At 48.3% G+C, this 27,155-nt stretch overlaps 2 protein-coding genes across 5 annotated transcripts in view; both read left to right on the forward strand.

Moving 5' to 3' along the window:
• The window catches only part of LOC123769351 (potassium voltage-gated channel subfamily KQT member 1), an 874,235-nt gene that overhangs the window by 355,371 nt on the left and 491,709 nt on the right, over positions 1 to 27,155 (forward strand). The gene's annotated exons all lie outside the window — the stretch shown is intronic.
• Positions 15,138 to 19,116, forward strand: LOC138355256 (uncharacterized abhydrolase domain-containing protein DDB_G0269086-like). Its single transcript, XM_069310120.1, has 3 exons — positions 15,138 to 15,171; positions 16,125 to 17,036; positions 18,749 to 19,116. The coding sequence occupies exons 1-3, from the start codon at positions 15,138 to 15,140 to the stop codon at positions 19,114 to 19,116; spliced, it is 1,314 nt and encodes a 437-aa protein (XP_069166221.1).

Consider the following 27,155-nt stretch of genomic DNA (forward strand, 5'->3'; position numbering starts at 1 on the left):
GGCACTGGTAGAACAGGTTGTGCATGTGCAGTGTATAAAGGGAATGAAATGATCATGACTAGTACACAGAGATTGAACAACTGGGCAAGCACGACACAGACCGAGCTATTGGGTATTTATCTAGCCACTGAATACCTTAAGCTCAATGGTGGTGGAGTTATTTTCTGTGACTCTAAAAGTGCTCTGCAGTCCTTAAATAACCCATCACAATGTATGTCGGAAGTAGCTTGTAATATTAAATGGAATGTAATTTTTGCCAATGATAATAATTCTTGTATAAAATTTGTGTGGATCCCATCCCATGTTGGAGTTGAAAAACATGACTTTGTAGATCAATTGGCCAATGAGGCTTGCAGGAAAGAAAACATTGATTATGATTTTGGACTATCTAATGCAGTTATTAGAAACATACAAATTAAAGAAATTAATTCAGATTTAGAAGAACTAAGAAATGCACAGAGACCTGAAAGCTGCAGTATTAAAAGTTATGACAAGTTCTGTAATAATAGGTATTTGTATGGTCAGCACAGTAACCGGACCAGGCAATGTGATGTAGTAATTGCGCGAATTCGCCTTGGCTATAGACACATCTGGCAGGTTAGTGAGGCTGAGCCACTACCAGAATATTCAGATTGTAAACTCTGTGATAAACCTTTAATGCATTCACTAGAACACTATATTGATGAATGTGAAACCGTAAAGGACTTTAGACCTCCTGGCCTATTGTACCACCAACTGTGTAACTATTTTATTGACTCAGGTGTTCTGGACGACATCCTAACAATTTACCCAAAATTTGCTTGTCCATTTTAAAGAATGAAGAACAATTTCTACTTATATTCTAAGCTGTATCACTTATGAACCCATCCCTGCACTTGTGTGGCAGTGCACAATAGAAAGTTGTTTTCACATATCCACACATTAAAACATTGATTGTAACCGTGATATATATGTGCTTCAGCCTACAGTTTAGGCCTATTGTCTTATGTATGACCCTCTGTCCTGCGTGACAGTGAATACTAGTATTAACCTCAATTTAATAAGACTATCAAAATCCTCAGATTAGGCAAAATTGTAATTAATTTTGTCAATAAAGATGTTAATAATAATAATCTTTTTAAGAGGACAGGTTGATCAGAGAACACTGTCTGAACATCAGAGGTCCACGGCTGTTCAACACCCTCGCGGTGAGCATTAGAAATAGTGCTGGAACACGGGTGGATGTATTCAAGAGGCACTTGGATAAGTTCTTGCAAGAATTGCCGGACCAACAGGTTGTAGTGGATATGTGGGCCTGCGGGCCCACAGGCCCACATATACACATGTTGCTTGGTCCACCAAGCAACAGCCTGTTAGACCAAGCTCTCACAAGTCAAGCCTGGTCTCAGACCGGGCTCTGGGAGTGGAAGAACTCCCAGAACCCTCTCCAGGTATGCTATAGCTATGTCTCCCTCCTACCCTGCCGTCCAAGTACATTACTTGACTTTATTCCATTCTTGAGATCCCCCCTCCACCTCTTCTAGTTCACCCTCCCCTACCATCCGTGAGCAGCGTTCATGTGTAGCGTTATCTGCGCCCTTGACCTGCGCACGGCCACTGCCCGCACGCCTGAACAACACTGTTAAGGATGGCACGTGATCCAGACGCTGCCAGGGGTGGAAGAGGCCAAAGAGGCCAATTACCAGGCGCAAGCGGTAAGCCAATATGAGTGCAGACAGCACCCGGAGGCGAGCAACAGGTCCCCCGAGGGACTCGTGCATCAACAGTATTGAGCCTTGTGCTGCCACGAGTTGAGTCTTAAGCCTCCGGGCGAGCCGCTCGCTGGGCTCGTTATTGCCCCCACAGTCCCACCTGTTCTCTGCAAATCCGGAAACCAATTAAGGTAATGGAGCGCGGCTCTTTCTTAATGGATTAATGCAGTCACTGAAACTGTTAGCGGCGCCGACACGGAGCTCCGCCCTGGTAACATTATGTTCACTCTCTCATACTTCATGTGTCTACACGACACATACATGAACACGACGGCGTTTGTTTACATGTTGGGTTTAAACTTTCTGGGGGTGATGGTTGTCGTTCTGGGGGTGATGGTTGTCGTTCTGGGGGTGGTGGCTGTCGTTCTGGGTGTGGTGGCTGTCGTTTTGGGGGTGGTGGCTGTCGTTCTGGGTGTGGTGACTGTCGTTCTGGGTGTGGTGGGTGTCGTTCTGGGTGTGGTGGGTGTCGTTCTGGGTGTGGTGACTGTCGTTCTGGGTGTGGTGACTGTCGTTCTGGGTGTGGTGGCTGTCGTTCTGGGGGTGGTGACTGTCGTTCTGGGGGTGGTGGCTGTCGTTCTGGGGGTGGTGGCTGTCGTTCTGGGGGTGGTGGCTGTCGTTCTGGGTGTGGTGACTGTCGTTCTGGGTGTGGTGGCTGTCGTTCTGGGTGTGGTGGCTGTCGTTCTGGGGGTGGTGACTGTCGTTCTGGGGGTGGTGACTGTCGTTCTGGGGGTGGTGGCTGTCGTTCTGGGGGTGGTGACTGTCGTTCTGGGGGTGGTGACTGTCGTTCTGGGGGTGGTGGCTGTCGTTTTTAGTCTGTTGGCTGAAATTGTCCATTACATAGGGGGGGGGCAGGTACCTGTAGTAGGCTGGGGTCTGATAGACACCTTCCATACCCACTTTTTCCCCCCCAGGCACGCAAGCGCACGCACGCACGCACGCACACGCAAGCGTTAGGAAGCAGGAAGGTTGCAGGAGGCCTTAACCTTGTTACTGGACCAGGGTGGCGCCTCTTGGCAAATACCCAATTATAAGTGTCTCCCCACCTCCGACCCCCATTCCTGCTTGATGGGGTTCTGGGAGGTCTTCTACGCCCAAGCCTACGCTTATTTTTTGTTATTAAGTTTCACCTACTCTTTCAACCTCAAGTTTGATTTGTGTAGATATTACTCAGAAGAGAGTTTCTCTTCTCTCCCTCCCCCCCCTCTCTCTCTCTCTCTCTCTCTCTCTCTCTCTCTCTCTCTCTCTCTCTCTCTCTCTCTCTCTCTCTCTCTCTCTCTCTGTCTCTGTCTCTGTCTCTCTCTCTCTCTCTCTCTCTCTGTCTCTCTGTCTCTCTCTCTCTCTGTCTCTCTCTCTCTCTCTCTCTCTCTCTCTCTCTCTCTCTCTCTCTCTCTCTCTCTCTCTCTGTCTCTCTCTCTCTCTCTGTCTCTCTCTGTCTCTGTCTCTCTCTCTCTCTCTCTCTCTCTCTCTCTCTCTCTCTCTCTCTCTCTCTCTCTCTCTCTCTCTCTCTCTGTCTCTCTCTCTCTCTGTCTCTCTCTCTGTCTCTCTCTCTCTCTGTCTCTCTCTCTCTCTCTCTCTCTCTCTCTCTCTCTCTCTCTCTCTCTCTCTCTCTCTCTCTCTCTCTCTCTCTCTCTCTCTCTCTCTCTCTCTCTCTCTCTGTGTCTCTGTCTCTCTCTCTCTCTGTCTCTCTCTCTCTCTGTCTCTCTCTCTCTCTGTCTCTCTCTCTCTCTCTCTCTCTCTCTCTCTCTCTCTCTCTCTCTCTCTCTCTCTCTGTCTCTCTCTCTCTCTGTCTCTCTCTCTCTCTGTCTCTCTCTCTCTCTGTCTCTCTCTCTCTCTCTCTCTCTCTCTCTCTCTCTCTCTCTCTCTCTCTCTCTCTCTCTCTCTCTCTCTCTCTCTCTCTCTCTCTCTCTCTCTCTCTCTGTCTCTCTCTCTCTCTCTCTCTCTCTCTCTGTCTCTCTCTCTCTCTGTCTCTCTCTCTCTCTCTCTCTCTCTCTCTCTCTCTCTCTCTCTCTCTCTCTCTCTCTCTCTCTCTCTCTCTCTCTCTGTCTCTCTCTCTCTCTCTCTCTCTCTCTCTCTCTCTCTCTCTCTCTCTCTCTCTCTCTCTCTCTGTCTCTCTCTCTCTCTGTCTCTCTCTCTCTCTCTCTCTCTCTCTCTCTCTCTCTCTCTCTCTCTCTCTCTCTCTCTCTGTCTCTCTCTCTCACTCACTCACTCACTCACGCGCACACACGCGCGCACACACGCGCACACACGCGCGCACACACACGCGCACACACGCACACACACGCACACACACGCACACACACGCACGCACGCACACACACACACACGCACACACACACACGCACGCGCGCGCGCAGGACTCGTAATTCTGTGGCGCGGGTTCGATTCCCGCACGAGGCAGGAACAAATAGGCAAAGTTTCTTTCACCCTAAGTGCCCCTGTTACCTAGCAGTAAATAGGTACCTGGGAGTTAGTCAGCTGTCACGGGCTGCTTCTTGGGGTGTGTGTGTGTGATGTGGAAAAAAAAAGTAGTTAGTAAACAGTTGATTGACAGTTGAGAGGCGGGCCGAAAGAGCAAAGCTCAACCCCCGCAAAAACACAACTAGTAAACACAACTAGTAAACACACACACACACACACACACACACACACACACACACACACACACACACACACACACACCACACACACACACAGGACCAGGGGAAGGATAGAGGTGTAGTGACTGGCAGGTGTAGGAACATGTCCCCTGGAGCCGGTGGCTGAGCGGACAGAACACTGGACGCGTGATCCTGTGGTCCCGGGTTCGATCCCGGGCGCTAGCGAGAAACAATGGGCAGAGTTTCTTTCACCCTGATGCCCATGTTACCTAGCAGTAATTTTTTTATTTAATTTTTTTTTATTTTGAGATATATACGAGTTGTTACATTCTTGTACAGCCACTAGTACGCGTAGCGTTTCGGGCAGGTCCCTGGAATACGATCCCCTGCCGCGAAGAATCGTTGTTACAACCAAGTACACATTTTACTGTTGCGTTAAACAGAGGCTACAGTTAAGGAATTACGCCCAGTAAATCCTCCCCGGCCAGGATACGAACCCATGACATAGCGCTCGCGGAACGCCAGACGAGTGTCTTATCACTACACGGAGACTGCTGGCTGCAAATTGGTACCTGGGAGTTAGTCAGCTGTCACGGGCTGCTTCCTGGGGGTGGAGGCGTGGTCGAGGACCGGGCCGCGGGGACACTAAGCCCCGAAACCATCTCAAGATAACTCAAGATAATCAAGAGCCGCAAGTAGCTCTGACACACCAGGCCCCGCGCTCTCACCGTAGCTCTTAACGCCCTCTCAAGATCTTGTTGTGGTGTATATAGCATGTGGTGAGCCTAGTGTGTGGTGAGCCTAGTGTGTGGTGAGCCTAGTGTGTGGTGAGCCTAGTGTGTGGTGAGCCTAGTGTGTGGTGAGCCTAGTGTGAGGTGAGCCTAGTGTGTGGTGAGCCTAGTGTTGGTGAGCCTAGTGTGTGGTGAGCCTAGTGTGTGGTGAGCCTAGTGTGTGGTGAACCTAGTGTGTGGTGAGCCTAGTGTGTGGTGAGCCTAGTGTGTGGTGAGCCTAGTGTGTGGTGAGCCTAGTGTGTGGTGAGCCTAGTGTGTGGTGAGCCTAGTGTGAGGTGAGCCTAGTGTGTGGTGAGCCTAGTGTGTGGTGAGCCTAGTGTGTGGTGAGCCTAGTGTGTGGTGAGCCTAGTGTGAGGTGAGCCTAGTGTGAGGTGAGCCTAGTGTGAGGTGAGCCTAGTGTGTGGTGAGCCTAGTGTGTGGTGAGCCTAGTGTGTGGTGAGCCTAGTGTGTGGTGAGCCTAGTGTGTGGTGAGCCTAGTGTGTGGTGAGCCTAGTGTGTGGTGAGAATAGTGTGTGGTGAGCCTAGCGTGTGCTGAGCCTAGCATGTAGTGAGCCCAGCATGTAGTGAGCCCAGCATGTAGTGAGCCCAGCATGTGCTGAGCCCAGCATGTGCTGAGCCCAGCATGTGCTGAGCCCAGCATGTAGTGAGCCCAGCATGTAAGTGAGCCTAGCATGTGGCGAGCCTAGCATGTAGTGAGCCTAGCATGTGCTAAGCCTAGCATGTAGTGAGCCCAGCATGTAGTGAGCCCAGCATGTAGTGAGCCTAGCATGTGCTGAGCCTAGCATGTGCTGAGCCTAGCATGTGCTGAGCCTAGCATGTGCTGAGCCTAGCATGTGGCGAGCCTAGCATGTGGCGAGCCTAGCATGTGGCGAGCCTAGCATGTGGCGAGCCTAGCGTGTAGTGAGCCTAGCGTGTAGTGAGCCCAGCATGTAGTGAGCCTAGCGTGTAGTGAGCCTAGCGTGTAGTGAGCCTAGCATGTAGTGAGCCTAGCGTGTAGTGAGCCCAGCATGTAGTGAGCCTAGCGTGTAGTGAGCCTAGCGTGTAGTGAGCCTAGCGTGTAGTGAGCCTAGCGTGTAGTGAGCCTAGCGTGTAGTGAGCCTAGCGTGTAGTGAGCCTAGCGTGTAGTGAGCCTAGCGTGTGCAGGGCGGTAGTGGGGTCTGGTGCTTGAGGGACGTGAGGTGAGGGCGACGGGCTTCAATTCTAACAAATATTTACCATTGCATTAAATCACGCATGATGGTAATTTTTTTCGATTTACACGCACAAAGAGAATATAATTGGCGTCGGCGTCACCGTGGATGGAACCCGGGACCATATCTCCCTCTCACAGGAGGAGTATGGGGTGCACAAACTACCACCCACAGGATGAGTATGGGGTGCACAAACTACCACCCACAGGAGGAGTATGGGGTGCACAAACTAACACACACAGGATGAGTATGGGGTGCACAAACTACCGCTCACAGGATGAGTATGGGGTGCACAAACTACTACCCACAGGATGAGTATGGGGTGCACAAACTACCACACACAGGATGAGTATGGAGTGCACAAACTGCCACCCACAGGATGAGTATGGGGTGCACAAACTGCCACACACAGGATGAGTATGGGGTGCATAATTAACTACCGCTCACAGGATGAGTATGGGGTGCACAAACTACCACTCACAGGATGAGTATGGGGTGCACAAACTACCGCTCACAGGATGAGTATGGGTGCACAAACTGCCACCCACAGGATGAGTATGGGGTGCACAAACTACCGCTCACAGGATGAGTATGGGTGCACAAACTACCACTCACAGGATGAGTATGGGGTGCACAAACTACCGCTCACAGGATGAGTATGGGTGCACAAACTACCACTCACAGGATGAGTATGGGGTGCACAAACTACCACCCACAGGATGAGTATGGGGTGCACAAACTACCACTCACAGGATGAGTATGGGGTGCACAAACTACCACCCGCAGGATGAGTATGGGGTGTACAAACTGCCACCCACAGGATGAGTATGGAGTGCACAAACTACCACCCACAGGATGAGTATGGGGTGCACAAACTACCGCTCACAGGATGAGTATGGGGTGCACAAACTGCCACCCACAGGGGTGAGTATGGGGTGCACAAACTGCCACCCACAGGATGAGTATGGAGTGCACAAACTACCACCCACAGGATGAGTATGGAGTGCACAAACTGCCACCCACAGGGGTGAGTATGGGGTGCACAAACTGACACCCACAGGATGAGTATGGAGTGCACAAACTACCACCCACAGGATGAGTATGGGGTGCACAAACTACCGCTCACAGGATGAGTATGGGATGCACAAACTGCCACCCACATGATGAGTATGGGGTGCACAAACTGCCACCCACAGGATGAGTATGGGGTGCACAAACTACCACCCACAGGATGAGTATGGGGTGCACAAACTACCACCCACAGGGGTGAGTATGGGGTGCACAAACTGCCACCCACAGGATGAGTATGGGGTGCACAAACTGCCACCCACAGGATGAGTATGGGGTGCACAAACTGCCACCCACAGGATGAGTATGGGGTGCACAAACTGCCACCCACAGGGGTGAGTATGGGGTGCACAAACTGCCACCCACAGGATGAGTATGGGGTGCACAAACTGCCACCCACAGGATGAGTATGGGGTGCACAAACTGCCACCCACAGGATGAGTATGGAGTGCACAAACTGCCACCCACAGGATGAGTATGGGGTGCACAAACTGCCACCCACAGGATGAGTATGGGGTGCACAAACTGCCACCCACAGGGGTGAGTATGGAGTGCACAAACTGCCACCCACAGGGGTGAGTATGGGGTGCACAAACTGCCACCCACAGGATGAGTATGGGGTGCACAAACTGCCACCCACAGGATGAGTATGGGGTGCACAAACTGCCACCCACAGGGGTGAGTATGGGGTGCACAAACTGCCACCCACAGGGGTGAGTATGGGGTGCACAAACTGCCACCCACAGGATGAGTATGGGGTGCACAAACTGCCACCCACAGGATGAGTATGGGGTGCACAATATTTCTCTTATATATAAGGAAAAAGAAGTGTTGAAAAAACAATTTTATTTGAAAAAACTAAATTAGGCAATAATGATGGCCAATTTAATTGGTCATGGTCATTCTCTGGTGAAAGTGAACTACCGCGATACACCAATTCCGCCCTAATCACCTGTTAACGACGGACTCGTCACTTCCAACGATGAATAATGAGGGCGAATGAGAGTGTCACTTCTCAGGTATTGTTTGTGGATATTTTACTGTTTGTCGCTACCCTGGAAACACAAACCGAAACTGTCTCCATTTTCCGCTTGTTACAACTTGTAATAAAGTTGTTACATCTTGGCTTAACGTGTTTGTGACGTATTAGAACGTTGTTACAACTTGCTATATTGGTTGTTATAACTGGTTAGGAGGTGTTAAAACTTGTTCGAACGTTGTACCAACGTCGTAGTTTCGGTGTGTGTTTGGCGGGTACCCATTATATTTCCCTCGCGACCCATTAATGGGCCGGGGACCAGCTGTTTGAAAACCCCTGCTCAAAAGAATAGAGATTTAGGATTGTTTTTTTGTAAGTGTTACTACTAATGTATTATTATTTTATTAGTTATTATTTATATTATCACTTTATTTATTATTATCTTAGTATTACTTTATTATGTATTATTATTATTATTATTTGTAGTACTGTAGTTTGTGTCCTCGTCTGGGGGGGGGGGTTAGTGGTGGTAATACGAGGTAGATTAAATTCAATGACATTTTTATTATTTACACAGTATTGAATATATTTGTACGTCATTTGTTGGCTGAAATTTAAGCCGGTGGAGGAGTGAACACTTTGTGGTTGTGTGACCTTCTCTGCTCATACGGGTAGGTGTTGTAGCAAGTGGTAATGTATGGTAGGTTAGTGTACTCGGCATGTACTCTAGATATGTACCGTGAAGTGCTCAGTAACCGTGTACTCCCGTGTACTCTGGTGTACACCCCATGTTTTGTTTTTGTTTTTTTGAGATATATACAAGAGTTGTTACATTTTTGTACAGCCACTAGTACGCGTAGCGTTTCAGGCAAGTCCCTGGAATACGATCCCCGCCGCGAAGAATCGTTGTTACAGCCAAGTACACATTTTACTGTTGCGTTAAACAGAGGCTACAGTTAAGGATTTGTGCCCAGTAAATCCTCCCCGGCCAGGATACGAACCCATGACAAAGCGCTCGCGGAACGCCAGGCGAGTGTCTTACCACTACACCACGGAGACTGGTTACATGTTCTACCCTCGACTGTGTTGCTGGCGCCGCTCGTGAGAATATCAGTTCAACTCTCCCAGTTGAAATGATAACGAAATTGCATCATCGTTTCTCTGAAGAAAAATGATGGAATTTTCCGTCTGAAACATTTCCGTCTCCTTCACAAGCCAGCTTTGATAACATCTAGTCCCATTAACGGTTTTATTGCGCCGAGCAATGAATGACATTCTTATGTAATAAACTTGGCTGGCGGAAGTGGCGTCCTGGGTCGTGCCTTGCAGAGTGCCTGGTCGTCTGTCCCGGTGACGACCAGGGGGGACTCTGTGGTCGTGCCAGGGGCGACTGTGGTCGGGGTGACGACCAGGGGGACTCTGGTCGTGTGTCCTCAGTGGAGTCCGCCTCCTACGTCATTATAAAGCCAGGCTTTTCACTGCCTTTCATCCTAAGTGACGGGCGCAATGGCAATGCTTAACTGTTTCATCCATTATTTTTGTCTGTGTAAGTCATAGGACCTCAAGACTGGCTTGGTGTGACCGTCTAGCTGAGACGCGTGTAATAGGATCAAGTATTCTGTGGAGTTTCAAAGCATCATGTAATGTTTTTATTTTGTTTAAAATATCAGGTAAAGTTTTACAACACAGAGTGAGTGTTTTATGTCAAAGTTGAGTTTTATATCCCAAAGTTAGAGTTTTATATCCCAAAGTTAGAGTTTTATATCCCAAAGTTAGAGTTTTATATCCCAAAGTTAGAGTTTTATATCCCAAAGTTAGAGTTTTATATCCCAAAGTTAGAGTTTTATATCCCAAAGTTAGAGTTTTATATCCCAAAGTTAGAGTTTTATATCCCAAAGTTAGAGTTTTATATCCCAAAGTTAGAGTTTTATATCCCAAAGTTAGAGTTTTATATCCCAAAGTTAGAGTTTTATATCCCAAAGTTAGAGTTTTATATCCCAAAGTTAGAGTTTTACATCTCAAAAAGGGAGAGATTTACTCCACCAAAGGGAGAGTTTTACAACACAAAAATGAGAGTTTTATAACACAAAAAGAGTTTTAAACACAAAAATGAGAGCGTTATAACACAAAAATGAGAGTTTGATCACAAAAGTGAGAGTTTTACATTAGTAGTTGTGGTGGTAGTTCTTGTAGCATCAGTAACATTGTGATTGTGTTGTTAGTTGTCCTTGTGGTAGTAATAGTTGATAATTAGTGGAAAGCCCGTTAGTTTACAAGATTAATCTTTAAGTGTGTGAAAGTAATAAGCAAGTAGAATGTGGAGGGGTGGACAATGGGGCAGGTGCGAGGGGGGAGATGTGTGGCAGGGTAGGAATGGGTGTATGGTTGGGTAGGGGGTTTGCTTGAGGGGGGGGGAGGAGGGATCTAGTATAACTTTGGGCAGGAAGGAAGATATTCATGTGGAGAAGAGGTATCAGCTCGACTTTACAGGACATGGCCAAGTGCCCAACCACTTTGACATCGATGATTGAGCACAGATCCGCAAGAAATGAGAACTTCATTATACCGACGAATCCTAGTAGATAGACGGTTGGGGCGGAGGTAATCACGTAGTTGTGCTTACCGGGGTTGAGCTTTGGCTCGTTGGCCCTGAATTCCTGTCTTCAGTCCTGAAAGAGGTGGCGGACCAAGCGGGCTGTTGTGGGTCTGCGGGGCGCTCCAAGCAACAGCCTGGTGGACCAAACTCTCACAAGTCAAGCCAGGCCTCGGGCCGGGCTTGGGGAGTGGAAGAACTCCCAGAACCCCATCAAGCAGCTATCAAGCAGCGACGTGAGGTTTAGGTCCTAGACCACTCTTGTTGTCCAACGACGTGAGGTTTAGGTCCTAGACCACTCTTGTTGTCCAGCGACGTGAGGTTTAGGTCCTAGACCACTCTTGTTGTCCAACGACGTGAGGTTTAGGTCCTAGACCACTCTTGTTGTCCAGCGACGTGAGGTTTAGGTCCTAGACCACTCTTGTTGTCCAACGACGTGAGGTTTAGGTCCTAGACCTCTCTTGTTGTCCAGCGATGTGAGGGTTAGGTCCTAGACCACTCTTGTTGTCCAGCGACGTGAGGTTTAGGTCCTAGACCACTCTTGTTGTCCAGCGACGTGAGGTTTAGGTCCTAGACCACTCTTGTTGTCCAGCGACGTGAGGTTTAGGTCCTAGACCACTCTTGTTGTCCAGCGACGTGAGGTTTAGGTCCTAGACCACTCTTGTTGTCCAGCGACGTGAGGTTTAGGTCCTAGACCACTCTTGTTGTCCAGCGACGTGAGGTTTAGGTCCTAGACCACTCTTGTTGTCAAACGACGTGAGGTTTAGGTCCTAGACCTCTCTTGTTGTCCAGCGACGTGAGGTTTAGGTCCTAGACCACTCTTGTCCAACGACGTGAGGTTTAGGTCCTAGACCACTCTTGTTGTCCAGCGACGTGAGGTTTAGGTCCTAGACCACTCTTGTTGTCCAGCGGCGTGAGGTTTAGGTCCTAGACCACTCTTGTTGTCCAGCGGCGTGAGGTTTAGGTCCTAGACCACTCTTGTTGTCCAGCGACGTGAGGTTTAGGTCCCTCAGCCTCTCTCCATAACCCTTCTCTATCTCTGGAAAGGGAGAGACGACTGGTTATCAGTGTTATCCAGTGACTGGATATCAGTGTTATCCAGTGACCACCCTCCTACAATGGGGGACCTGGCTACAAGACTGCTGGGAGATGGCGTAGGATGGGACTTACGACCAGCTGTTGAGAGGAAGAGTTAACGGGAGTCAGTAATGTCACTGTGCCTCCCCCCCCCCTACCCCCTTGCTATATAGTCGTAATGGCTTGGCGCTTTCCTCTGATAACTCCCTTTCCACCCGTTTGGGTGGTTGAGGGGGGGGGGGGCAATGTAGATTATTATTTTATTAATACCAATCCTGCGAAGGTAGGCAGATACCTCTTTACCGATACCTTGGTACGCCATGGTACACCTCGGTACACCTTGGTACACTCTGCTACAGCTAGGTACACGCTGGAACACCCAGGTACATATTGGTACACCTATGTACATCTTGGTACAGCTAGGTACACCCTGGTACACCTTGGTACACCCTGGTACACATTGTGTTATGATCCCAGGTAGCTGAAAAACGAGTCTACCCTTGAGAGTTATTTAGCCAAGCTTGACCTAACTAAGAGGTCAAAGACACATAGACATGTGAATGTGTATAGTAAGCATTCGATTAGATTTGGCAAACGGTTAAAAGCATGGACAGTGAATGAATGTGTACATAAACGACTTGACATGAGATGTCAAGAGTTTGTGAGGAAGGCATGAGGCTCATGTCAGGGGTCTTGACTTTACTCGAGTAACAGCCGTCGTGGAAGCAGGATGCAGTGTTTTTAAGCTCCTGGTAGCAGAGGAAGATTCTCTGATTACGTGCTCCATCAAGAGGAGAATTATTCCGGCGTTCTTGTATGAAGCCTGGGGAACGACATCGTGCTCGAGTCTGGAAGGGGAGAAGCCCTGTAGAGAAGTTTAAATAGTAATTTGGTGGGCTAAGGAGCGCGTCAACGTCTGACGGCCAGGCCAGCAAGCGCCCTTGTACATCTAACTCTGTGGTAAGCCATTTTCAACCAGTTTACAGTGATTGTCTGTATTTGATCGTGTGCCCAGCGATCATAGTAAGTGTTTGTGAGTACGTTAGGCATGTTTTGATGAGGCAGAAGGCCAAAATAAGAGAGTAAAGATGGAGGAACGTCCTGGAGGGCGGAGCGACGTCCATCCACTCCGACCGCTGGTGGGCGACTGAGTGAGAGGGCCGCCCGGGATGCGGAGGGCTCCCAGGGAGGGCAGAAAATGGACCAGCCCAAACGTGGGGGAGTCACCTCACAGCATGTAGGAAGTAGGGAGATGTCAAGTGAAACATTTATTGTGTGCGATTCATTTCAGTTATGTGTTTATAGAGGAACATTTTTTATTGGCGTGTAAATGGGTTGCAGGTTTGTCCTGAGGAAGAAATTGATGGGAGTATTTTGAGGCCAGAGAAGTTAATGAGTGGAACTTCAAGGCCGTAGGAGTGGATATTAAACCCTGTGGAAGAGCAGAGCTCCATAGTGAGGAGGTGGATCTCGAACTGTGGGAAGAGGAGCAATGAAGGTAAGATTCACGTGCTTCTGTGATACCAGTGGTGAAGCACCATTGCTGTTAAGGAAGACTTCATGGTGTAGCAGCCGGTAGAGCTGTGGAGGACCCTGGTAGACAAATCCACTTAAGGAGGTTGATAGCATAAGTGGCAAGCCAGGAGTTGGACTATCACTTGAGATAAGCAGCTGATAGTCCCAATGGGATTGGATGCAACCTGATTGCAATAGCATAGTGTTGGAGTTATTATTGTATCTTGTGTATGTTTGTATACGTTCTCTGTATATTTAATGTTTATAACTAGAAGGTGTTTGCCCCTTGTCCTAGTCAGGCTTCCCAAAAAGTAGGAGAGAAAGAGAGAGCCAAGAACCATAGCTGTGGACAGAGTAGTACGGAGTAATGATTATAAAAAGGGGAGTGAGGAGATCATAACGCATAAGGAGAGAGTGGGGAGTCACGGCGGCTCGAGTGGGTGTGTGCACGTGACAACGAGGCTAGTGTTGGAGCCGCATCCCTTAAATAACGTGATGCTGAGCCCCTCTCCAAGGGCCAGAAGCGCCCAGGGTGATCTCCTGGTCAAAATAAGCACTCTCCGGGTTTTGGGTTGGGTTGTCCGTAAGGAAGGACGACCACCAACATCATAATACGTGGTACACGTTGGTACACTTCGGTAATCCTTGGTACACCTTGGTACACTTCGGTAATCCTTGGTACACCTTGGTACACTTCGGTAATCCTTGGTACACCTTGGTACACTTCGGTAATCCTTGGTACACCTTGGTACACTTCGGTAATCCTTGGTACACCTTGGTACACTTCGGTAATCCTTGGTACACCTTGGTACACTTCGGTAATCCTTGGTACACCTTGGTACACTTCGGTAATCCTTGGTACACCTTGGTACACTTCGGTAATCCTTGGTACACCTTGGTACACTTCGGTAATCCATGGTACACCTCGGTACACTTAGGTACACCTTGGTTCACCTCGGTACACCCAGGTACACCTCGGTACACCTCTGAGCCTGTATCCCTCAAGAACATCCACACAACTCCTCCACTCGCCAAATACGTCACAATTGTCACGTAATTACGAAAAAAACGTTTAAATGCGACGTTTCCTCTATAACTTTGAGCACTGTAATATCAACGTTCTCTACCCACCCGCCTCTAGGCTGGGCGCTTTGCTGGGAGTCGGGCGTGTCAGGTTTAGGAAAACAGTTGCATTTTTGTACGTGGTGGCGAATCAGGAGAACGATTGGGCATTAACGATCATTTATTCCTCGCCATGCCAGTTGGGGCTTGTTCCCGCTAAGAAATTACGAAACCTGTGTATCTTTCCTCACTCACTGGTGGCTCAGTTTGCGTTGATCAAATAATACATGAACTCGGAAGATATTCCAGGTTGCTTATTATTCAGTAATACCCTCGAATTGTGACGCTTTGGCGCTCGTCAACTGTTTATTAGATGAACACAAAGTAGTAATGGTTGAGGAAAGATGTATAGGTTTCGTTAATTGCAAATGGTTAATGAATCTTGGTCCAGGCAACATACGGAGATGGGTCTCGGGTGATCGTGTGCGCATAAGACTGTTCTTAACGCTAAACTATGTCAGTGTATCGTGAGGATATAGTCAGGTCAGGTCAGCATACTATGTGGGTATATCTTGAGGGTATACTCAGATAAGGACAGCAACTGGCCTATGTTTTACACCTGAGGCAGAAGTAATTATTCCTAATGGGAAGCCAGGCGGCAGCGGGCGCATTTAATACAGCACAACACGTGAAAGTTGAAATACATGCATGCATTCATGCACGCGCGCGCCTACACACACACACACACACACACACACACACACACACACACACACACACACACACACACACACACACACACACACACACACACACACACCCCACACACACACACCACACACACACCACACACACACCACACACACACCACACACACACCACACACACACCACACACACACCACACACACACCACACACACACCACACACACACCACACACACACCACACACACCACACACACACACACACACACACACACACACACACCACACACACACCACACACACACCACACACACACCACACACACACCACACACACACCACACACACACACACCACACACACACCACACACACACACCACACACACACACCACACACACCACACACACACACCACACACACACACCACACACACCACACACACACACACACACACACACACACACACACACACACACACACACACACACACACACACACCCACCCGGGCCGACAGGAACAACCGAAAAGCAAAAGAAGAATCCATGGTATAATAGGGAATGTATGAAAGTAAAGGAACAGAACAAAAGGGCGTGGAGGAACTTCCGTAATAACAGAACACCAGAAAGCAGAGAGAGATACCAGAGAACCAGGAACGAGTATGTCAGGGTGAGAAGAGCAGCTGAGAAAAGGTATGAAAATGATATAGCAAACAAAGCCAAGACCGAACCAAAGCTACTCCACAGTCACATCAGGAGGAAAACAACAGTGAAGGAACAGGTGATGAAACTCAATAGCCGTGGTAGAAGCTGAGGAAGCCGTAGTAGAAGCTGAGGAAGCCGTGATAGAAGCTGAGGAAGCCGTGATAGAAGCTGAGGAAGCCGTGGTAGAAGCTGAGGAAGCCGTGGTAGAAGCTAAGGAAGCCGTGGTAGAAGCTGAGGAAGCCGTGGTAGAAGCTGAGGAAGCCGTGGTAGAAGCTGAGGAAGCCGTGATAGCTGAGGAAGCCGTGGTAGAAGCTGAGGAAGCCGTGATAGTAGCTGAGGAAGCCGTGGTAGAAGCTGAGGAAGCCGTGGTAGAAGCTGAGGCAGCCGTGGTAGTAGCTGAGGAAGCCGTGATAGCTGAGGAAGCCGTGGTAGAAGCTGAGGAAGCCGTGGTAGAAGCTGAGGAAGCCGTGATAGTAGCTGAGGAAGCCGTGGTAGAAGCTGAGGAAGCCGTGATAGTAGCTGAGGAAGCCGTGGTAGAAGCTGAGAAAGCCGTGGTAGAAGCTGAGGCAGCCGTGGTAGTAGCTGAGGAAGCCGTGGTAGAAGCTGAGGAAGCCGTGGTAGGAGCTGAGGAAGCCGTGGTAGGAGCTGAGGAAGCCGTGGTAGAAGCTGAGGAAGCCGTGGTAGAAGCTGAGGAAGCCGTGTTAGAAGCTGAGGAAGCCGTGTTAGAAGCTGAGGGAGCCGTGTTAGAAGCTGAGGCAGCCGTGGTAGAAGCTGAGGCAGCCGTGGTAGAAGCTGAGGCAGCCGTGGTAGAAGCTGAGGCAGCCGTGGTAGAAGCTGAGGCAGCCGAAGTAGAAGCTGAGGCAGCCTTGGAAGGAGCTGAGGCAGCCGTGGTAGAAGCTGAGGCAGCCGTGGTAGAAGCTGAGGCAGCCGTGGTAGAAGCTGAGGCAGCCGTGGTAGAAGCTGAGGCAGCCGTGGAAGAAGCTGAGACAGCCGTGGTGGTCAGCAGTAAGGACAAGCGTGTCTACAGCTTCGCTTGACCTTAAGGAAGCTGGTAAGGGCCAATAACAAGGCTGCTGGCTATAAAATGATTTAATTGCAAATGCGAGGTTTATATCTCCGTTTTCTTGTAGGTTTCTTGGAGTCGTAGTGGCTCTTAGTTTCCTCTCTCTCGATTTCCTCTTTAGTTTCCTCTCTCTCAATTTCCTCTTAAGTTTCCTCTCTCTCGATTTCCTCTTTAGTTTCCTCTTGGTCAAGTGTGTTAAATACTTGACTATGAATAATGTATGGTGTTGCCGGGGGCGGGGGAGAGGGTGATATTTTCATCTTCAGGGGTTGGATATAATTCACCTGGGGGCGGGGTAGGTTGAGACGGTGATATTTCTTAAAGTGTGGCACTGGGGCCGACTATAACTGGCCAGTAACCCTCCCAGACCCCACTTGCATCATGTGTAGAATGTAGAGTAGGTGGATGTAGTTAACAAGCACTTAGATAAGTTCTTGTAATAAATGCCGGACCAACCAGGCTGTGGTGGATTTGTGGGCCTGCGGGCCGCTCCAAGCTACAGCCTGTTGGACCAAGTTATCACAAGTCAAAGCCTGGCCTCAGGTCGCGCTCGGGGAGTAGAACAACTCACGAAACCCTCTCCAGGTATGTTCTAGGTAATACTACCCACTTTCCCCAATTCCTGTCTAACGCCCCACCAATCAAAACCTTGCCCCACCAATCAAAACCTTGCCCAACCAATCAAAACCTTGCCCCACCAATCAAAACCTTGCCCCACCAATCAAAACCTTGCCCCACCAATCAAAACCTTGCCCCACCAATCAAAACCTTGCCCCACCAATCAAAACCTTGCCCCACCAATCAAAACCTTGCCCCACCAATCAAAACATTGCCCCACCAATCAAACCATTGCCCCAACAATCAAAACCATTGCCCCAACAATCAAAACCTTGCCTCACCAATCAAACCATTGCCCCACCAATCAAAACATTGCCCCACCAATCAAAACATTGCCCCACCAATCAAAAACATTGCCCCACCAATCAAAACATTGCCCCACCAATCAAAACATTGCCCCACCAATCAAAAACATTGCCCCACCAATCAAACCATTGCCCCACCAATCAAAACCTTGCTACACATCTCTCCACTAACATCCTCCCCACCCCAAGCAAGGGGGGGGGCAGGGGCATAGCCCCCCCCCTGCTAATTAGCATTTGCATCATAATTAGCTCACCGGTTCTGTGTTACAGTTTCATTAGTTTTATGATGTTAGTTGAGCATGGAAAGATTGGGTCGTGTTTATTCTGTCTTAACAATGGAGATTTTTCGTAATCTTGGAGCAGTAAAGCCTTGTGTGGCAGAGTGCCTTGTCCTCAGATTTATTTATGAGAGTGAAACTTCTTTTATGCAGGTGGGTACCAGCAAATTCTTAATGAATAGGGTAAATAAAGATGATCTGTGAGGTTGTGTGGGGAAGACTGGCACTGTGGGGGAGACTGGCACTCACTGTGGGGGAGACTGGCACCGTGGGGGAGACTGGCACTGTGTGCATGGGAGGGAGAGTTCCCCCCATCATAATGTGGATCTGATGAGGAGTGGCCCCATCGTGGCCCCGGACTGATTAGAATGAGGCACCTTACAGTGCCTTATTCATGTTCACTTCGACGACATTGGCGTTTATATTGAGTATTGTTATTATTTCCACGTTCAGAGTGCTTTATCTCTCGTGGCACTGTGATCGTGGTGCCACATGGCCCATCAGATCGTGGTGCCACATGGCCCATCAGATCGTGGTGCCACATGGCCCATCAGATCGTGGTGCCACATGGCCCATCAGATCGTGGTGCCACATGGCCCATCAGATCGTGGTGCTACATGGCCCATCAGATTGTGGTGCCACATGGCCCATCAGATCGCCGTGCCACATGGCCCATCAGATCGCGGTGCCACATGGCCCATCAGATCGTGGTGCTACATGGCCCATCAGGTCGCCGTGCCACATGGCCCATCAGATCGTGGTGCCACATGGCCCATCAGATCGCAGTGCCACATGGCCCATCAGATCGCAGTGCCACATGACTTTAATCATCATCATATTAGCTTTTCCGCTCACAACCCTCGTACGATCTCATTAAAACTCATCATTTCTCCGTACAAGCGCTTGATGAATTTCCGAGAATCCTAATTTTTTTTTTTTTTTGTTTCCAGGTAAGCCAAATTGGGCAGAGTGCAAGGGGCGACGGGGCAGCAGCAGCACAGGTAATGAGTCTAACGATGGTTCAGACCGTGGTCTGGGCTCCTGGGGGGGGGGAGGGGGGAGGTTTAATGGTCTCGTTAGCAAGCCTTGTTGGTTGATGAGTTGGTTCATCAGCCATTCTTGAAGCGTTGTTAGTCGTCACATACACACGGTGGCGCAGTGGTTGGGGTAGTGGTTGTTAGGTTAGGGCAGGTGTTGTATTGTGTGTGTCGACTATGGCAGGTGTTGTATTGTGTGTGTCGATTATGGCAGCTGTTGTATTGTGTGTGTGTAGACTATGGCAGCTGTTGTATTGTGTGTATGGACTATGGCAGGTGTTGTATTGTGTGTGTGGACTATGGCAGCTGTTGTATTGTGTGTATGGACTATGGCAGGTGTTGTATTGTGTGTGTGGACTATGGCAGCTGTTGTATTGTGTGTGTGTGGACTATTTTTTTTTTTTTTTTTTTTTTTTATTATTTTCTACCACAGACGTGGCCACACATTTACAATGCTAACCAGCATATATACATTTTCTTCTGTCCTCCATGACCAGGGTTAGAGAAGTGTTAAACATATAGTTCAAGGGTTTATTGAACACTCAACCACAGAAGGTGATTCGGTGCTTTTAAAATGCTAAGCTAACCTACATACGTAAATACATAGATACACAGATTTACGTATGCCCTACATAAAGTATTAGATGTGTCTTTTACATAGTGTCATTAATGTACATTCACAAAGGTGAAATGTAATTCTGATCAGCTTCCATATATGCTTTATACCCATACATATACATACACACACACACACATACACATACACATACATATATACACACATACATGCATTCACATACATTTGTCTCATTTACCCTGACAGGGTGAGGTAGCTGATAAAGAAACTAGTGTGCAATTAAGCACTTAATCACTGAAGGTGATGAAGGCGCTTTTACAAGCTCAGGTTATATAGTTACATCACATACATACATTGTATGATTGATACATTACATGGTCAATTTTGGATACAAGTCCAATATATCATCAAGTGTTCCAGTACTCATATAGTAACTACAGAGTTCAGCATACCTTAGCCCAGGAGGGCGAAAGTCAGTCAGTATGGGACATTCTACAATATAATGTTCAAGAGAGTGCATGTTTTCTCTTTCACAAAGTTGACACATTGTGTACTCGACATTTGGGTTTTGAGAAAGCTGCCAGATACGTCTATATCCCAGGCGTATTCTGGCCACTATAACATCACATTGCCGGGTTCTTGTTCTATTAGTCCCATATGTGAATGTCTCCTCACGATATCTATCATAATATTTAATGCTACAACTTTCAGGTCTTTGAGAATTTGTTAGGTCGGTGAGATTTTCATTAGATATTTGTTTAAGTATTTTCTTTGTCACTGCTAATGAAACACCCATATCAATTTCTACCACTGGTTTTCTGCAGGCTGACTTAGCAAGCATATCAACAGTGTCATGCCTTGAGATGCCAACATGTGATGGTATCCATAGGAATTTAATCTCAAATCTGTTTTCTTTGGCAGCTAAAACATTCATTCGAATATCACTGACTATTTTCTGGGTGTCACTACTATGTGCGTTCAATGCCAGGAGTGCACTCTGCGAGTCACAGTATATAAGTCCACTGCCTCTGTCTTTTAAAAATGTGTGGACTATGGCAGGTGTTGTATTGTGTGTGTAGACTATGGCAGGTGTTGTATTGTGTGCGTAGACTATGGCAGGTGTTGTATTGTGTGTGTGGACTATGGCAGGTGTTGTATTGTGTGTGTGGACTATGGCAGGTGTTGTATTGTGTGTGTGGACTATGGCAGGTGTTGTATTGTGTGTGTGTGTGGACTATGGCAGGTGTTGTATTGTGTGTGTGGACTATGGCAGGTGTTGTATTGTGTGTGTGGACTATGGCAGGTGTTGTATTGTGTGTGTGGACTATGGCAGCTGTTGTATTGTGTGTGGGGACTATGGCAGCTGTTGTATTGTGTGTGTGGACTATGGCAGGTGTTGTATTGTGTGTGTGGACTATGGCAGGTGTTGTATTGTGTGTGTGGACTATGGCAGCTGTTGTATTGTGTGTGGGGACTATGGCAGGTGTTGTATTGTGTGTGTGGACTATGGCAGCTGTTGTATTGTGTGTGTGGACTATGGCAGCTGTTGTATTGTGTGTGTGGACTATGGCAGGTGTTGTATTGTGTGTGTGTGGACTATGGCAGCTGTTGTATTGTGTGTGTGTGGACTATGGCAGCTGTTTTATTGTGTGTGTGTGTGGACTATGGCAGCTGTTGTATTGTGTGTGTGTGGACTATGGCAGCTGTTTTATTGTGTGTGTGTGTGGACTATGGCAGCTGTTGTGTGTGTGTGGACTATGGCAGCTGTTGTATTGTGTGTGTGTGTGGACTATGGCAGCTGTTGTATTGTGTGTGTGTGTGGACTATGGCAGCTGTTGTATTGTGTGTGTGTGGACTATGGCAGCTGTTTTATTGTGTGTGTGTGTGGACTATGGCAGCTGTTGTATTGTGTGTGTGTGTGGACTATGGCAGCTGTTGTATTCTGTGTGTGTGGACTATGGCAGCTGTTGTATTGTGTGTGTGTGGACTATGGCAGCTGTTGTATTGAGATGTCTCAACCTGATCAGATCTGGCATTATAATGTCTGAACTACAGCACTCCGATGTATCCACCACAGCAACACTTGCAATAAGATGTATGCACCGCAGCAAGGTGTCGAGGTGCCCACAAACGCAGCCAACTGATCATCAGAGAAATTACTAATGCAGAACAACAACGAAGCCTCCGTTTAAAGTTGGACTGGTTTACCCTCGTTATTGTGTTTGTCGCCGCGGGTGTTGAGATCTGTCTGGGTTTATGGCGGGTTGGGGAAGACGGTGGGTTGGGGCAGACGGTGGGTTGGGGCAGACGGTGGGTTGGGGCAGACGGTGGGTTGGGGCAGACGGTGGGTTGGGGCAGACGGTGGGTTGGGGAAGACGGTGGGTTGGGGCAGACGGTGGGTTGGGGCAGACGGTGGGTTGGGGCAGACGGTGGGTTGGGGAAGACGGTGGGTTGGGGCAGACGGTGGGTTGGGGCAGACGGTGGGTTGGGGCAGACGGTGGGTTGGCTGGGTTTATTGGGGCTTACGAGGGGGGGGGACTGTTGTAAAATTGTGTGAGGTTCCAGCGTTGGTTTACGGGGGTCTGAAGGTGGTTATATGCACTCTGTCTATTGCGGTTTTCTTTCGTATTCATCTTCATCATTTCTGCGTCATGCCCCACACGGGACAGTTAGAGGATGGAATTTTTGGAGGCTGGAATCCTATTGGTAGATGGTGGAGGTAGATCAGGAATAGGATTGGCCTCGGGAATGGCCGCTGTGGGACTCTGCTGGTAATATCCTTCCACTTTGTGGTCTCTGTTTTCTCTGTGGCTGTCTTCTGTTGGACTGTGGCTGTCTTCTGTTGGACTGTGGCTGTCTTCTGTTGGACTGTGGCTGTCTTCTGTTGGACTGTGGCTGTCTTCTGTTGGACTGTGGCTGTCTTCTGTTGGACTGTGGCTGTCTTCTGTTGGACTGTGACTGTCTTCTGTTGGACTGTGGCTGTCTTCTGTTGGACTGTGGCTGTCTTCTGTTGGACTGTGGCTGTCTTCTGTTGGACTGTGACTGTCTTCTGTTGGACTGTGGCTGTCTTCTGTTGGACTGTGGCTGTCTTCTGTTAGACTGTGGCTGTCTTCTGTTGGACTGTAGCCGTCTTCTGTTGGACTGTAGCCGTCTTCTGTTGGACTGTGACTGTCTTCTGTTGCACAGGTACCCACCGGAGTACCTTCCCTGTCACTTCTGTCTGTTGCTTCGTATTATGCACTATTCTCCTCTGACGTACCGTGTCAAAGCCTTTCTGACAGACCAAAAATATATAATACGCTCGCCTCTCTAAATCTTACCTGGTATCACATAACGCTATTAAAGTTGCAACAGGATTTCCTATCCGTGAGCCCGTGCTGGTGCTGTGGTACACAGGTCCTTCTCTCCAGATGTTCTACTAACCTCTTATGGAATAATATGCAAGTAAGATTGGCCAGTCGTTTAATGAATTCCAACAGCTTCGCTCTCTCTCTTTTTGCATATCTGCTTTGCATTGGCTATCTGCTATCGCTCTGGTAGTTCTCCAGTGACTTGTTATATATCGCAGTAAGCTGCACGCATTCGACCGCCAGAGGGTGCTGGGACTAACGTAACATTGCAAATTAGCAATTCATAACGTTGTTCCATTGTGGACACCTGGATGCTGGTTTATAACAATAACAACAGTTGATTGGGACGTGTTCAGGCATATAAACTGTTTAATAAATGTAACCAAAGCCATCAAAGATTGAGGAAAGATGTAAGTACTTGCTTAACTGCTTCGTGAATCTGGCCCCTGGAAACCTAGAATTAGCTCGTCACGCTTGTCACTCCAAGAGAATGAGTCCTGTCCTATCATTATCTTTTCCATCACTTGTAACTTTTATCTATCTCCGTATGTGGTTGTGGAGCAACTTCAGCAGCCGGGTCTTTGCGTGTTTTGCAATGTTGCATCAAAGTAATTTTTTTTGGGTGGGGGGCCAGCCGCGTCCAACAGCCTGATTGACCAGTCCAGCAACGAGGAGGCCTGGTCGACGACCGTCGACCAGGCATAAACCTAACCATGAGTTAGGTTTATGCCTTTGGCCATCTCTTTGGATGAAATAATTTGTAGGCTGATTCCCCTCATTTCTCGTCGAAGAAGTTCATCATTTCCTGTTGGGACTTCACTCAGAGTTCTATTTCCCATTGTTTTCTTCAAAGTCTCATTTCCTCTTACTTTCCTCTTCGATGTGAAAGATTTCTTCCACGAGGTCTTGTCCCTAAACAGTCGGTCCCCTACACACGTAAGATACCCTAGTGTCAACACTCAGGGGAGCGCTCGTTTGTAAGGGAACCTTCGAAGGTGACATCTCTCTATGTCTGCCTCACTGAATGGGACTTGAGGTCACAGCTGTAGAGAGGAAGTCACAGTAACGTGACTAAGAACTATACACCAAACTTACACATCTGATAAAGGGGAATTATATGTATTATATAACTAAACCATCATTATCGGTTGCAGGGGGAGAATAATTATAGTTATAATAAAGGGATAAAGCACCAATTCATGTTTGAAGAGACGATGATCACCATCTCAAGATAACCTCAAGATAACGATAGTGCTAGTTAATGGGTTTAGAACATTCACAAACCATTCGGATCATTTTTAAGAGAATAAACCCACTCAACTAATTCTCGGTCTCGGAGGCCTATATTGACTTTACGTGTCATAATAGGCCTACAACCTGGTCATTGCTGGAGATCATGTGACGGAACTTACCTGAAGTGGGGCCTGACAGCTGAGTGGACAGCGCTCGGGATTCGTAGTCCTGAGGTTCCGGGTTCTATCCCCGGTGGAGGCGGAAACAAACGGGCAAAGCTTCTTTCACCCTGATGCCCCTGTTACCTAGCAGTAAATATGTACCTGGGAGTTAGACAGCGGCTACGGGCTACTTCCTGGGATGTGTAACAAAAAAGGAGGCCTGGTCGAGGACCGGGCCGCGGGGACACTAAGCCCCGAAATCATCTCAAGAAGGAAGATGGTTGTACTGGCATCATCAAGTTGTTCATCAACGTTATCATTGTGTTGTCATATAATAACTACAGCATTAGTTATCGTCGTTCGTGTTATACCTGCATCATTCTCTTCACATTTTCTCTTCAAATTACCAAATGCTTTAATCTCATGAAGAATGTCAACTCCAAAGACAAATCTTAATATCTTTAATCAGCAGATTATTGGTATGTTCTTTGATATAATTAAGTAATTTCCGCATAGTTCACTGCACGTAAGGCTGCGGCAGTTCGTCCTTGGTCTCTTATTGCGTTTATCTGTGACGCATTGTGTCATATTTTTGGTAAAGTAATAATAATTTGCGTCAGAGATAATATCGTGTTGTTATGCAGTGGCATAAATATTGGTTTATATGTCACTGGGGAGTTGTGTTTGGCTAGGTGAGCCTGGCCTGGTGGTCGGTAGTGTGTGTCTCTCTCTGTCTCTCTCTCTCTCTGTCTCTCTGTCTGTCTCTCTGTCTCTCTGTCTCTCTGTCTCTGTCTCTCTGTCTCTGTCTCTCTGTCTCTCTGTCTCTCTGTCTCTCTGTCTCTGTCTCTCTGTCTCTCTGTCTCTCTGTCTCTCTGTCTCTCTGTCTCTCTGTCTCTCTGTCTCTCTCTCTCTCTCTCTCTCTCTGTCTCTCTCTCTCTCTCTCTCTCTCTCTCTCTCTCTCTCTCTCTCTCTCTCTCTCTCTCTCTCTCTCTCTCTCTCTCTCTCTCTCTCTCTCCCCCCCCCCTCCCTCCCTCCCTCCCTCCCTCCCCCCCCCCTCCCCCCCCTTTCCTTTCTTCGCTCCCTCTCCGTTACCCCACCCCCCTCTCAACCTCCCCCAACCCTCCCCCTTTCTCCATCTCTCCCTCCTCTTGCTGTTTCTCGTTCAACACATCTCATAGTGAACTAATGTCTAATTTGCAATTACCTTTCTCGTGCATGTTTTTTCTTTTACCCTTTATACCCTCTATACCCTCTATTTCTCTATCTTCCCTGTCTTCTCTGTCCATTTGACTTTTCCACATCGCCATGTTGGTCAATTTCTTCATCTACCATTCTTCTTTACTTCCATGGGTTATTTTCTCCTGTGCATCCTGTTTACCTTCAACCTGTTCTCAGGGACGAAATACTCCCACCGGAATGGGTTGAAAACGGCTACATAATTAATACCTGGATTGTACCTGGATGGGGTTTTGAGAGTAGTTCTACTCCCCAAGCCCGGCCCTAGGCCAGGCTTGACTTGTGAGAGTTTGGTCCACCAGGCTGTTGCTTGGAGCGGTCCGCAGGGCCACATACCCACCACAGCCCGGTTCGTCCGGCACTCCTTGGAGGAATAAATCTAGTTTCCTCTTGATGATGATCACGGTTGTTCCGGCAATATTTCTTATAGTCGCTGAGAGGATGTTGAACAACCGTGGACCTCTGATGTTTATACAGTGTTCTCTGATTGTGCCTATGGCACCCCTTCTCTTCACTGGAGTGCTATTATGTACTCTCTATCCAGGGTTCTGAAACGGCTCTGGTGGACAGTACAATGACTGTACTGTACATTTGAGACACTGTAGATAACTTGTTTCCTGCTCGTTTCTGTAATGCATCAGCCAATCACGTTGAGGAGATAATTGCACTATTAGCCACGTACTGCTTTCACGTCATAGCTCAGCCTTCCGAGTATGGGACAAGTGATTGTACTCGGGCGTTATGGGACAAGTGATTGTACTCGGGCGTGATGGGACAAGTGATTGTACTCGGGCGTGATGGGACAAGTGATTGTACTCGGGCGTGATGGGACAAGGTCATCCGTGTGTGTGCCAATCAACACTCACAAGGAAGTAATACCACGTCATTCATGGTCGTCTCGACAAGGAGACAAGAGACAGTGGAACCAGATCATCACTCTGTATACAAAAGGGATCAATCAGCCTTCAAGTTACAGAGGAACGGTTCTGGATGGTTCTAGAGGTTCCTCTGTTGTCCATTGTCACCGTGTTGCCACAGCTGGCTGAGGTTACCGTGTTGCCACAGCTGGCTGAGGTTACCGTGTTGCCACAGCTGGCTGAGGTTACCGTGTTGCCACAGCTGGCTGAGGTTACCGTGTTGCCACAGCTGGCTGAGGTTATCTTGTTGCCACAGCTGGCTGAGGTTACCTTGTTGCCACAGCTGGCTGAGGTTACCGTGTTGCCACAGCTGGCTGAGGTTACCGTGTTGCCACAGCTGGCTGAGGTT

Source organism: Procambarus clarkii, chromosome 66, assembly GCF_040958095.1.
Source record: "Procambarus clarkii isolate CNS0578487 chromosome 66, FALCON_Pclarkii_2.0, whole genome shotgun sequence".
Classification (NCBI taxonomy): Eukaryota; Metazoa; Arthropoda; class Malacostraca; order Decapoda; family Cambaridae; genus Procambarus; species Procambarus clarkii.

Bases quoted from the DNA above. Each gene is read 5' to 3' on its own strand.
- LOC138355256 (XM_069310120.1), top strand. From the start codon at position 15,138: ATGTCAGTGTATCGTGAGGATATAGTCAGGTCAG. The intron at 15,172-16,124 runs GTCAGCATACTA...GAAACTCAATAG, and splicing joins TGAGGATATAGTCAGGTCAG to CCGTGGTAGAAGCTGAGGAA. The intron at 17,037-18,748 runs GTAAGGACAAGC...TTCCACGTTCAG, and splicing joins GACAGCCGTGGTGGTCAGCA to AGTGCTTTATCTCTCGTGGC.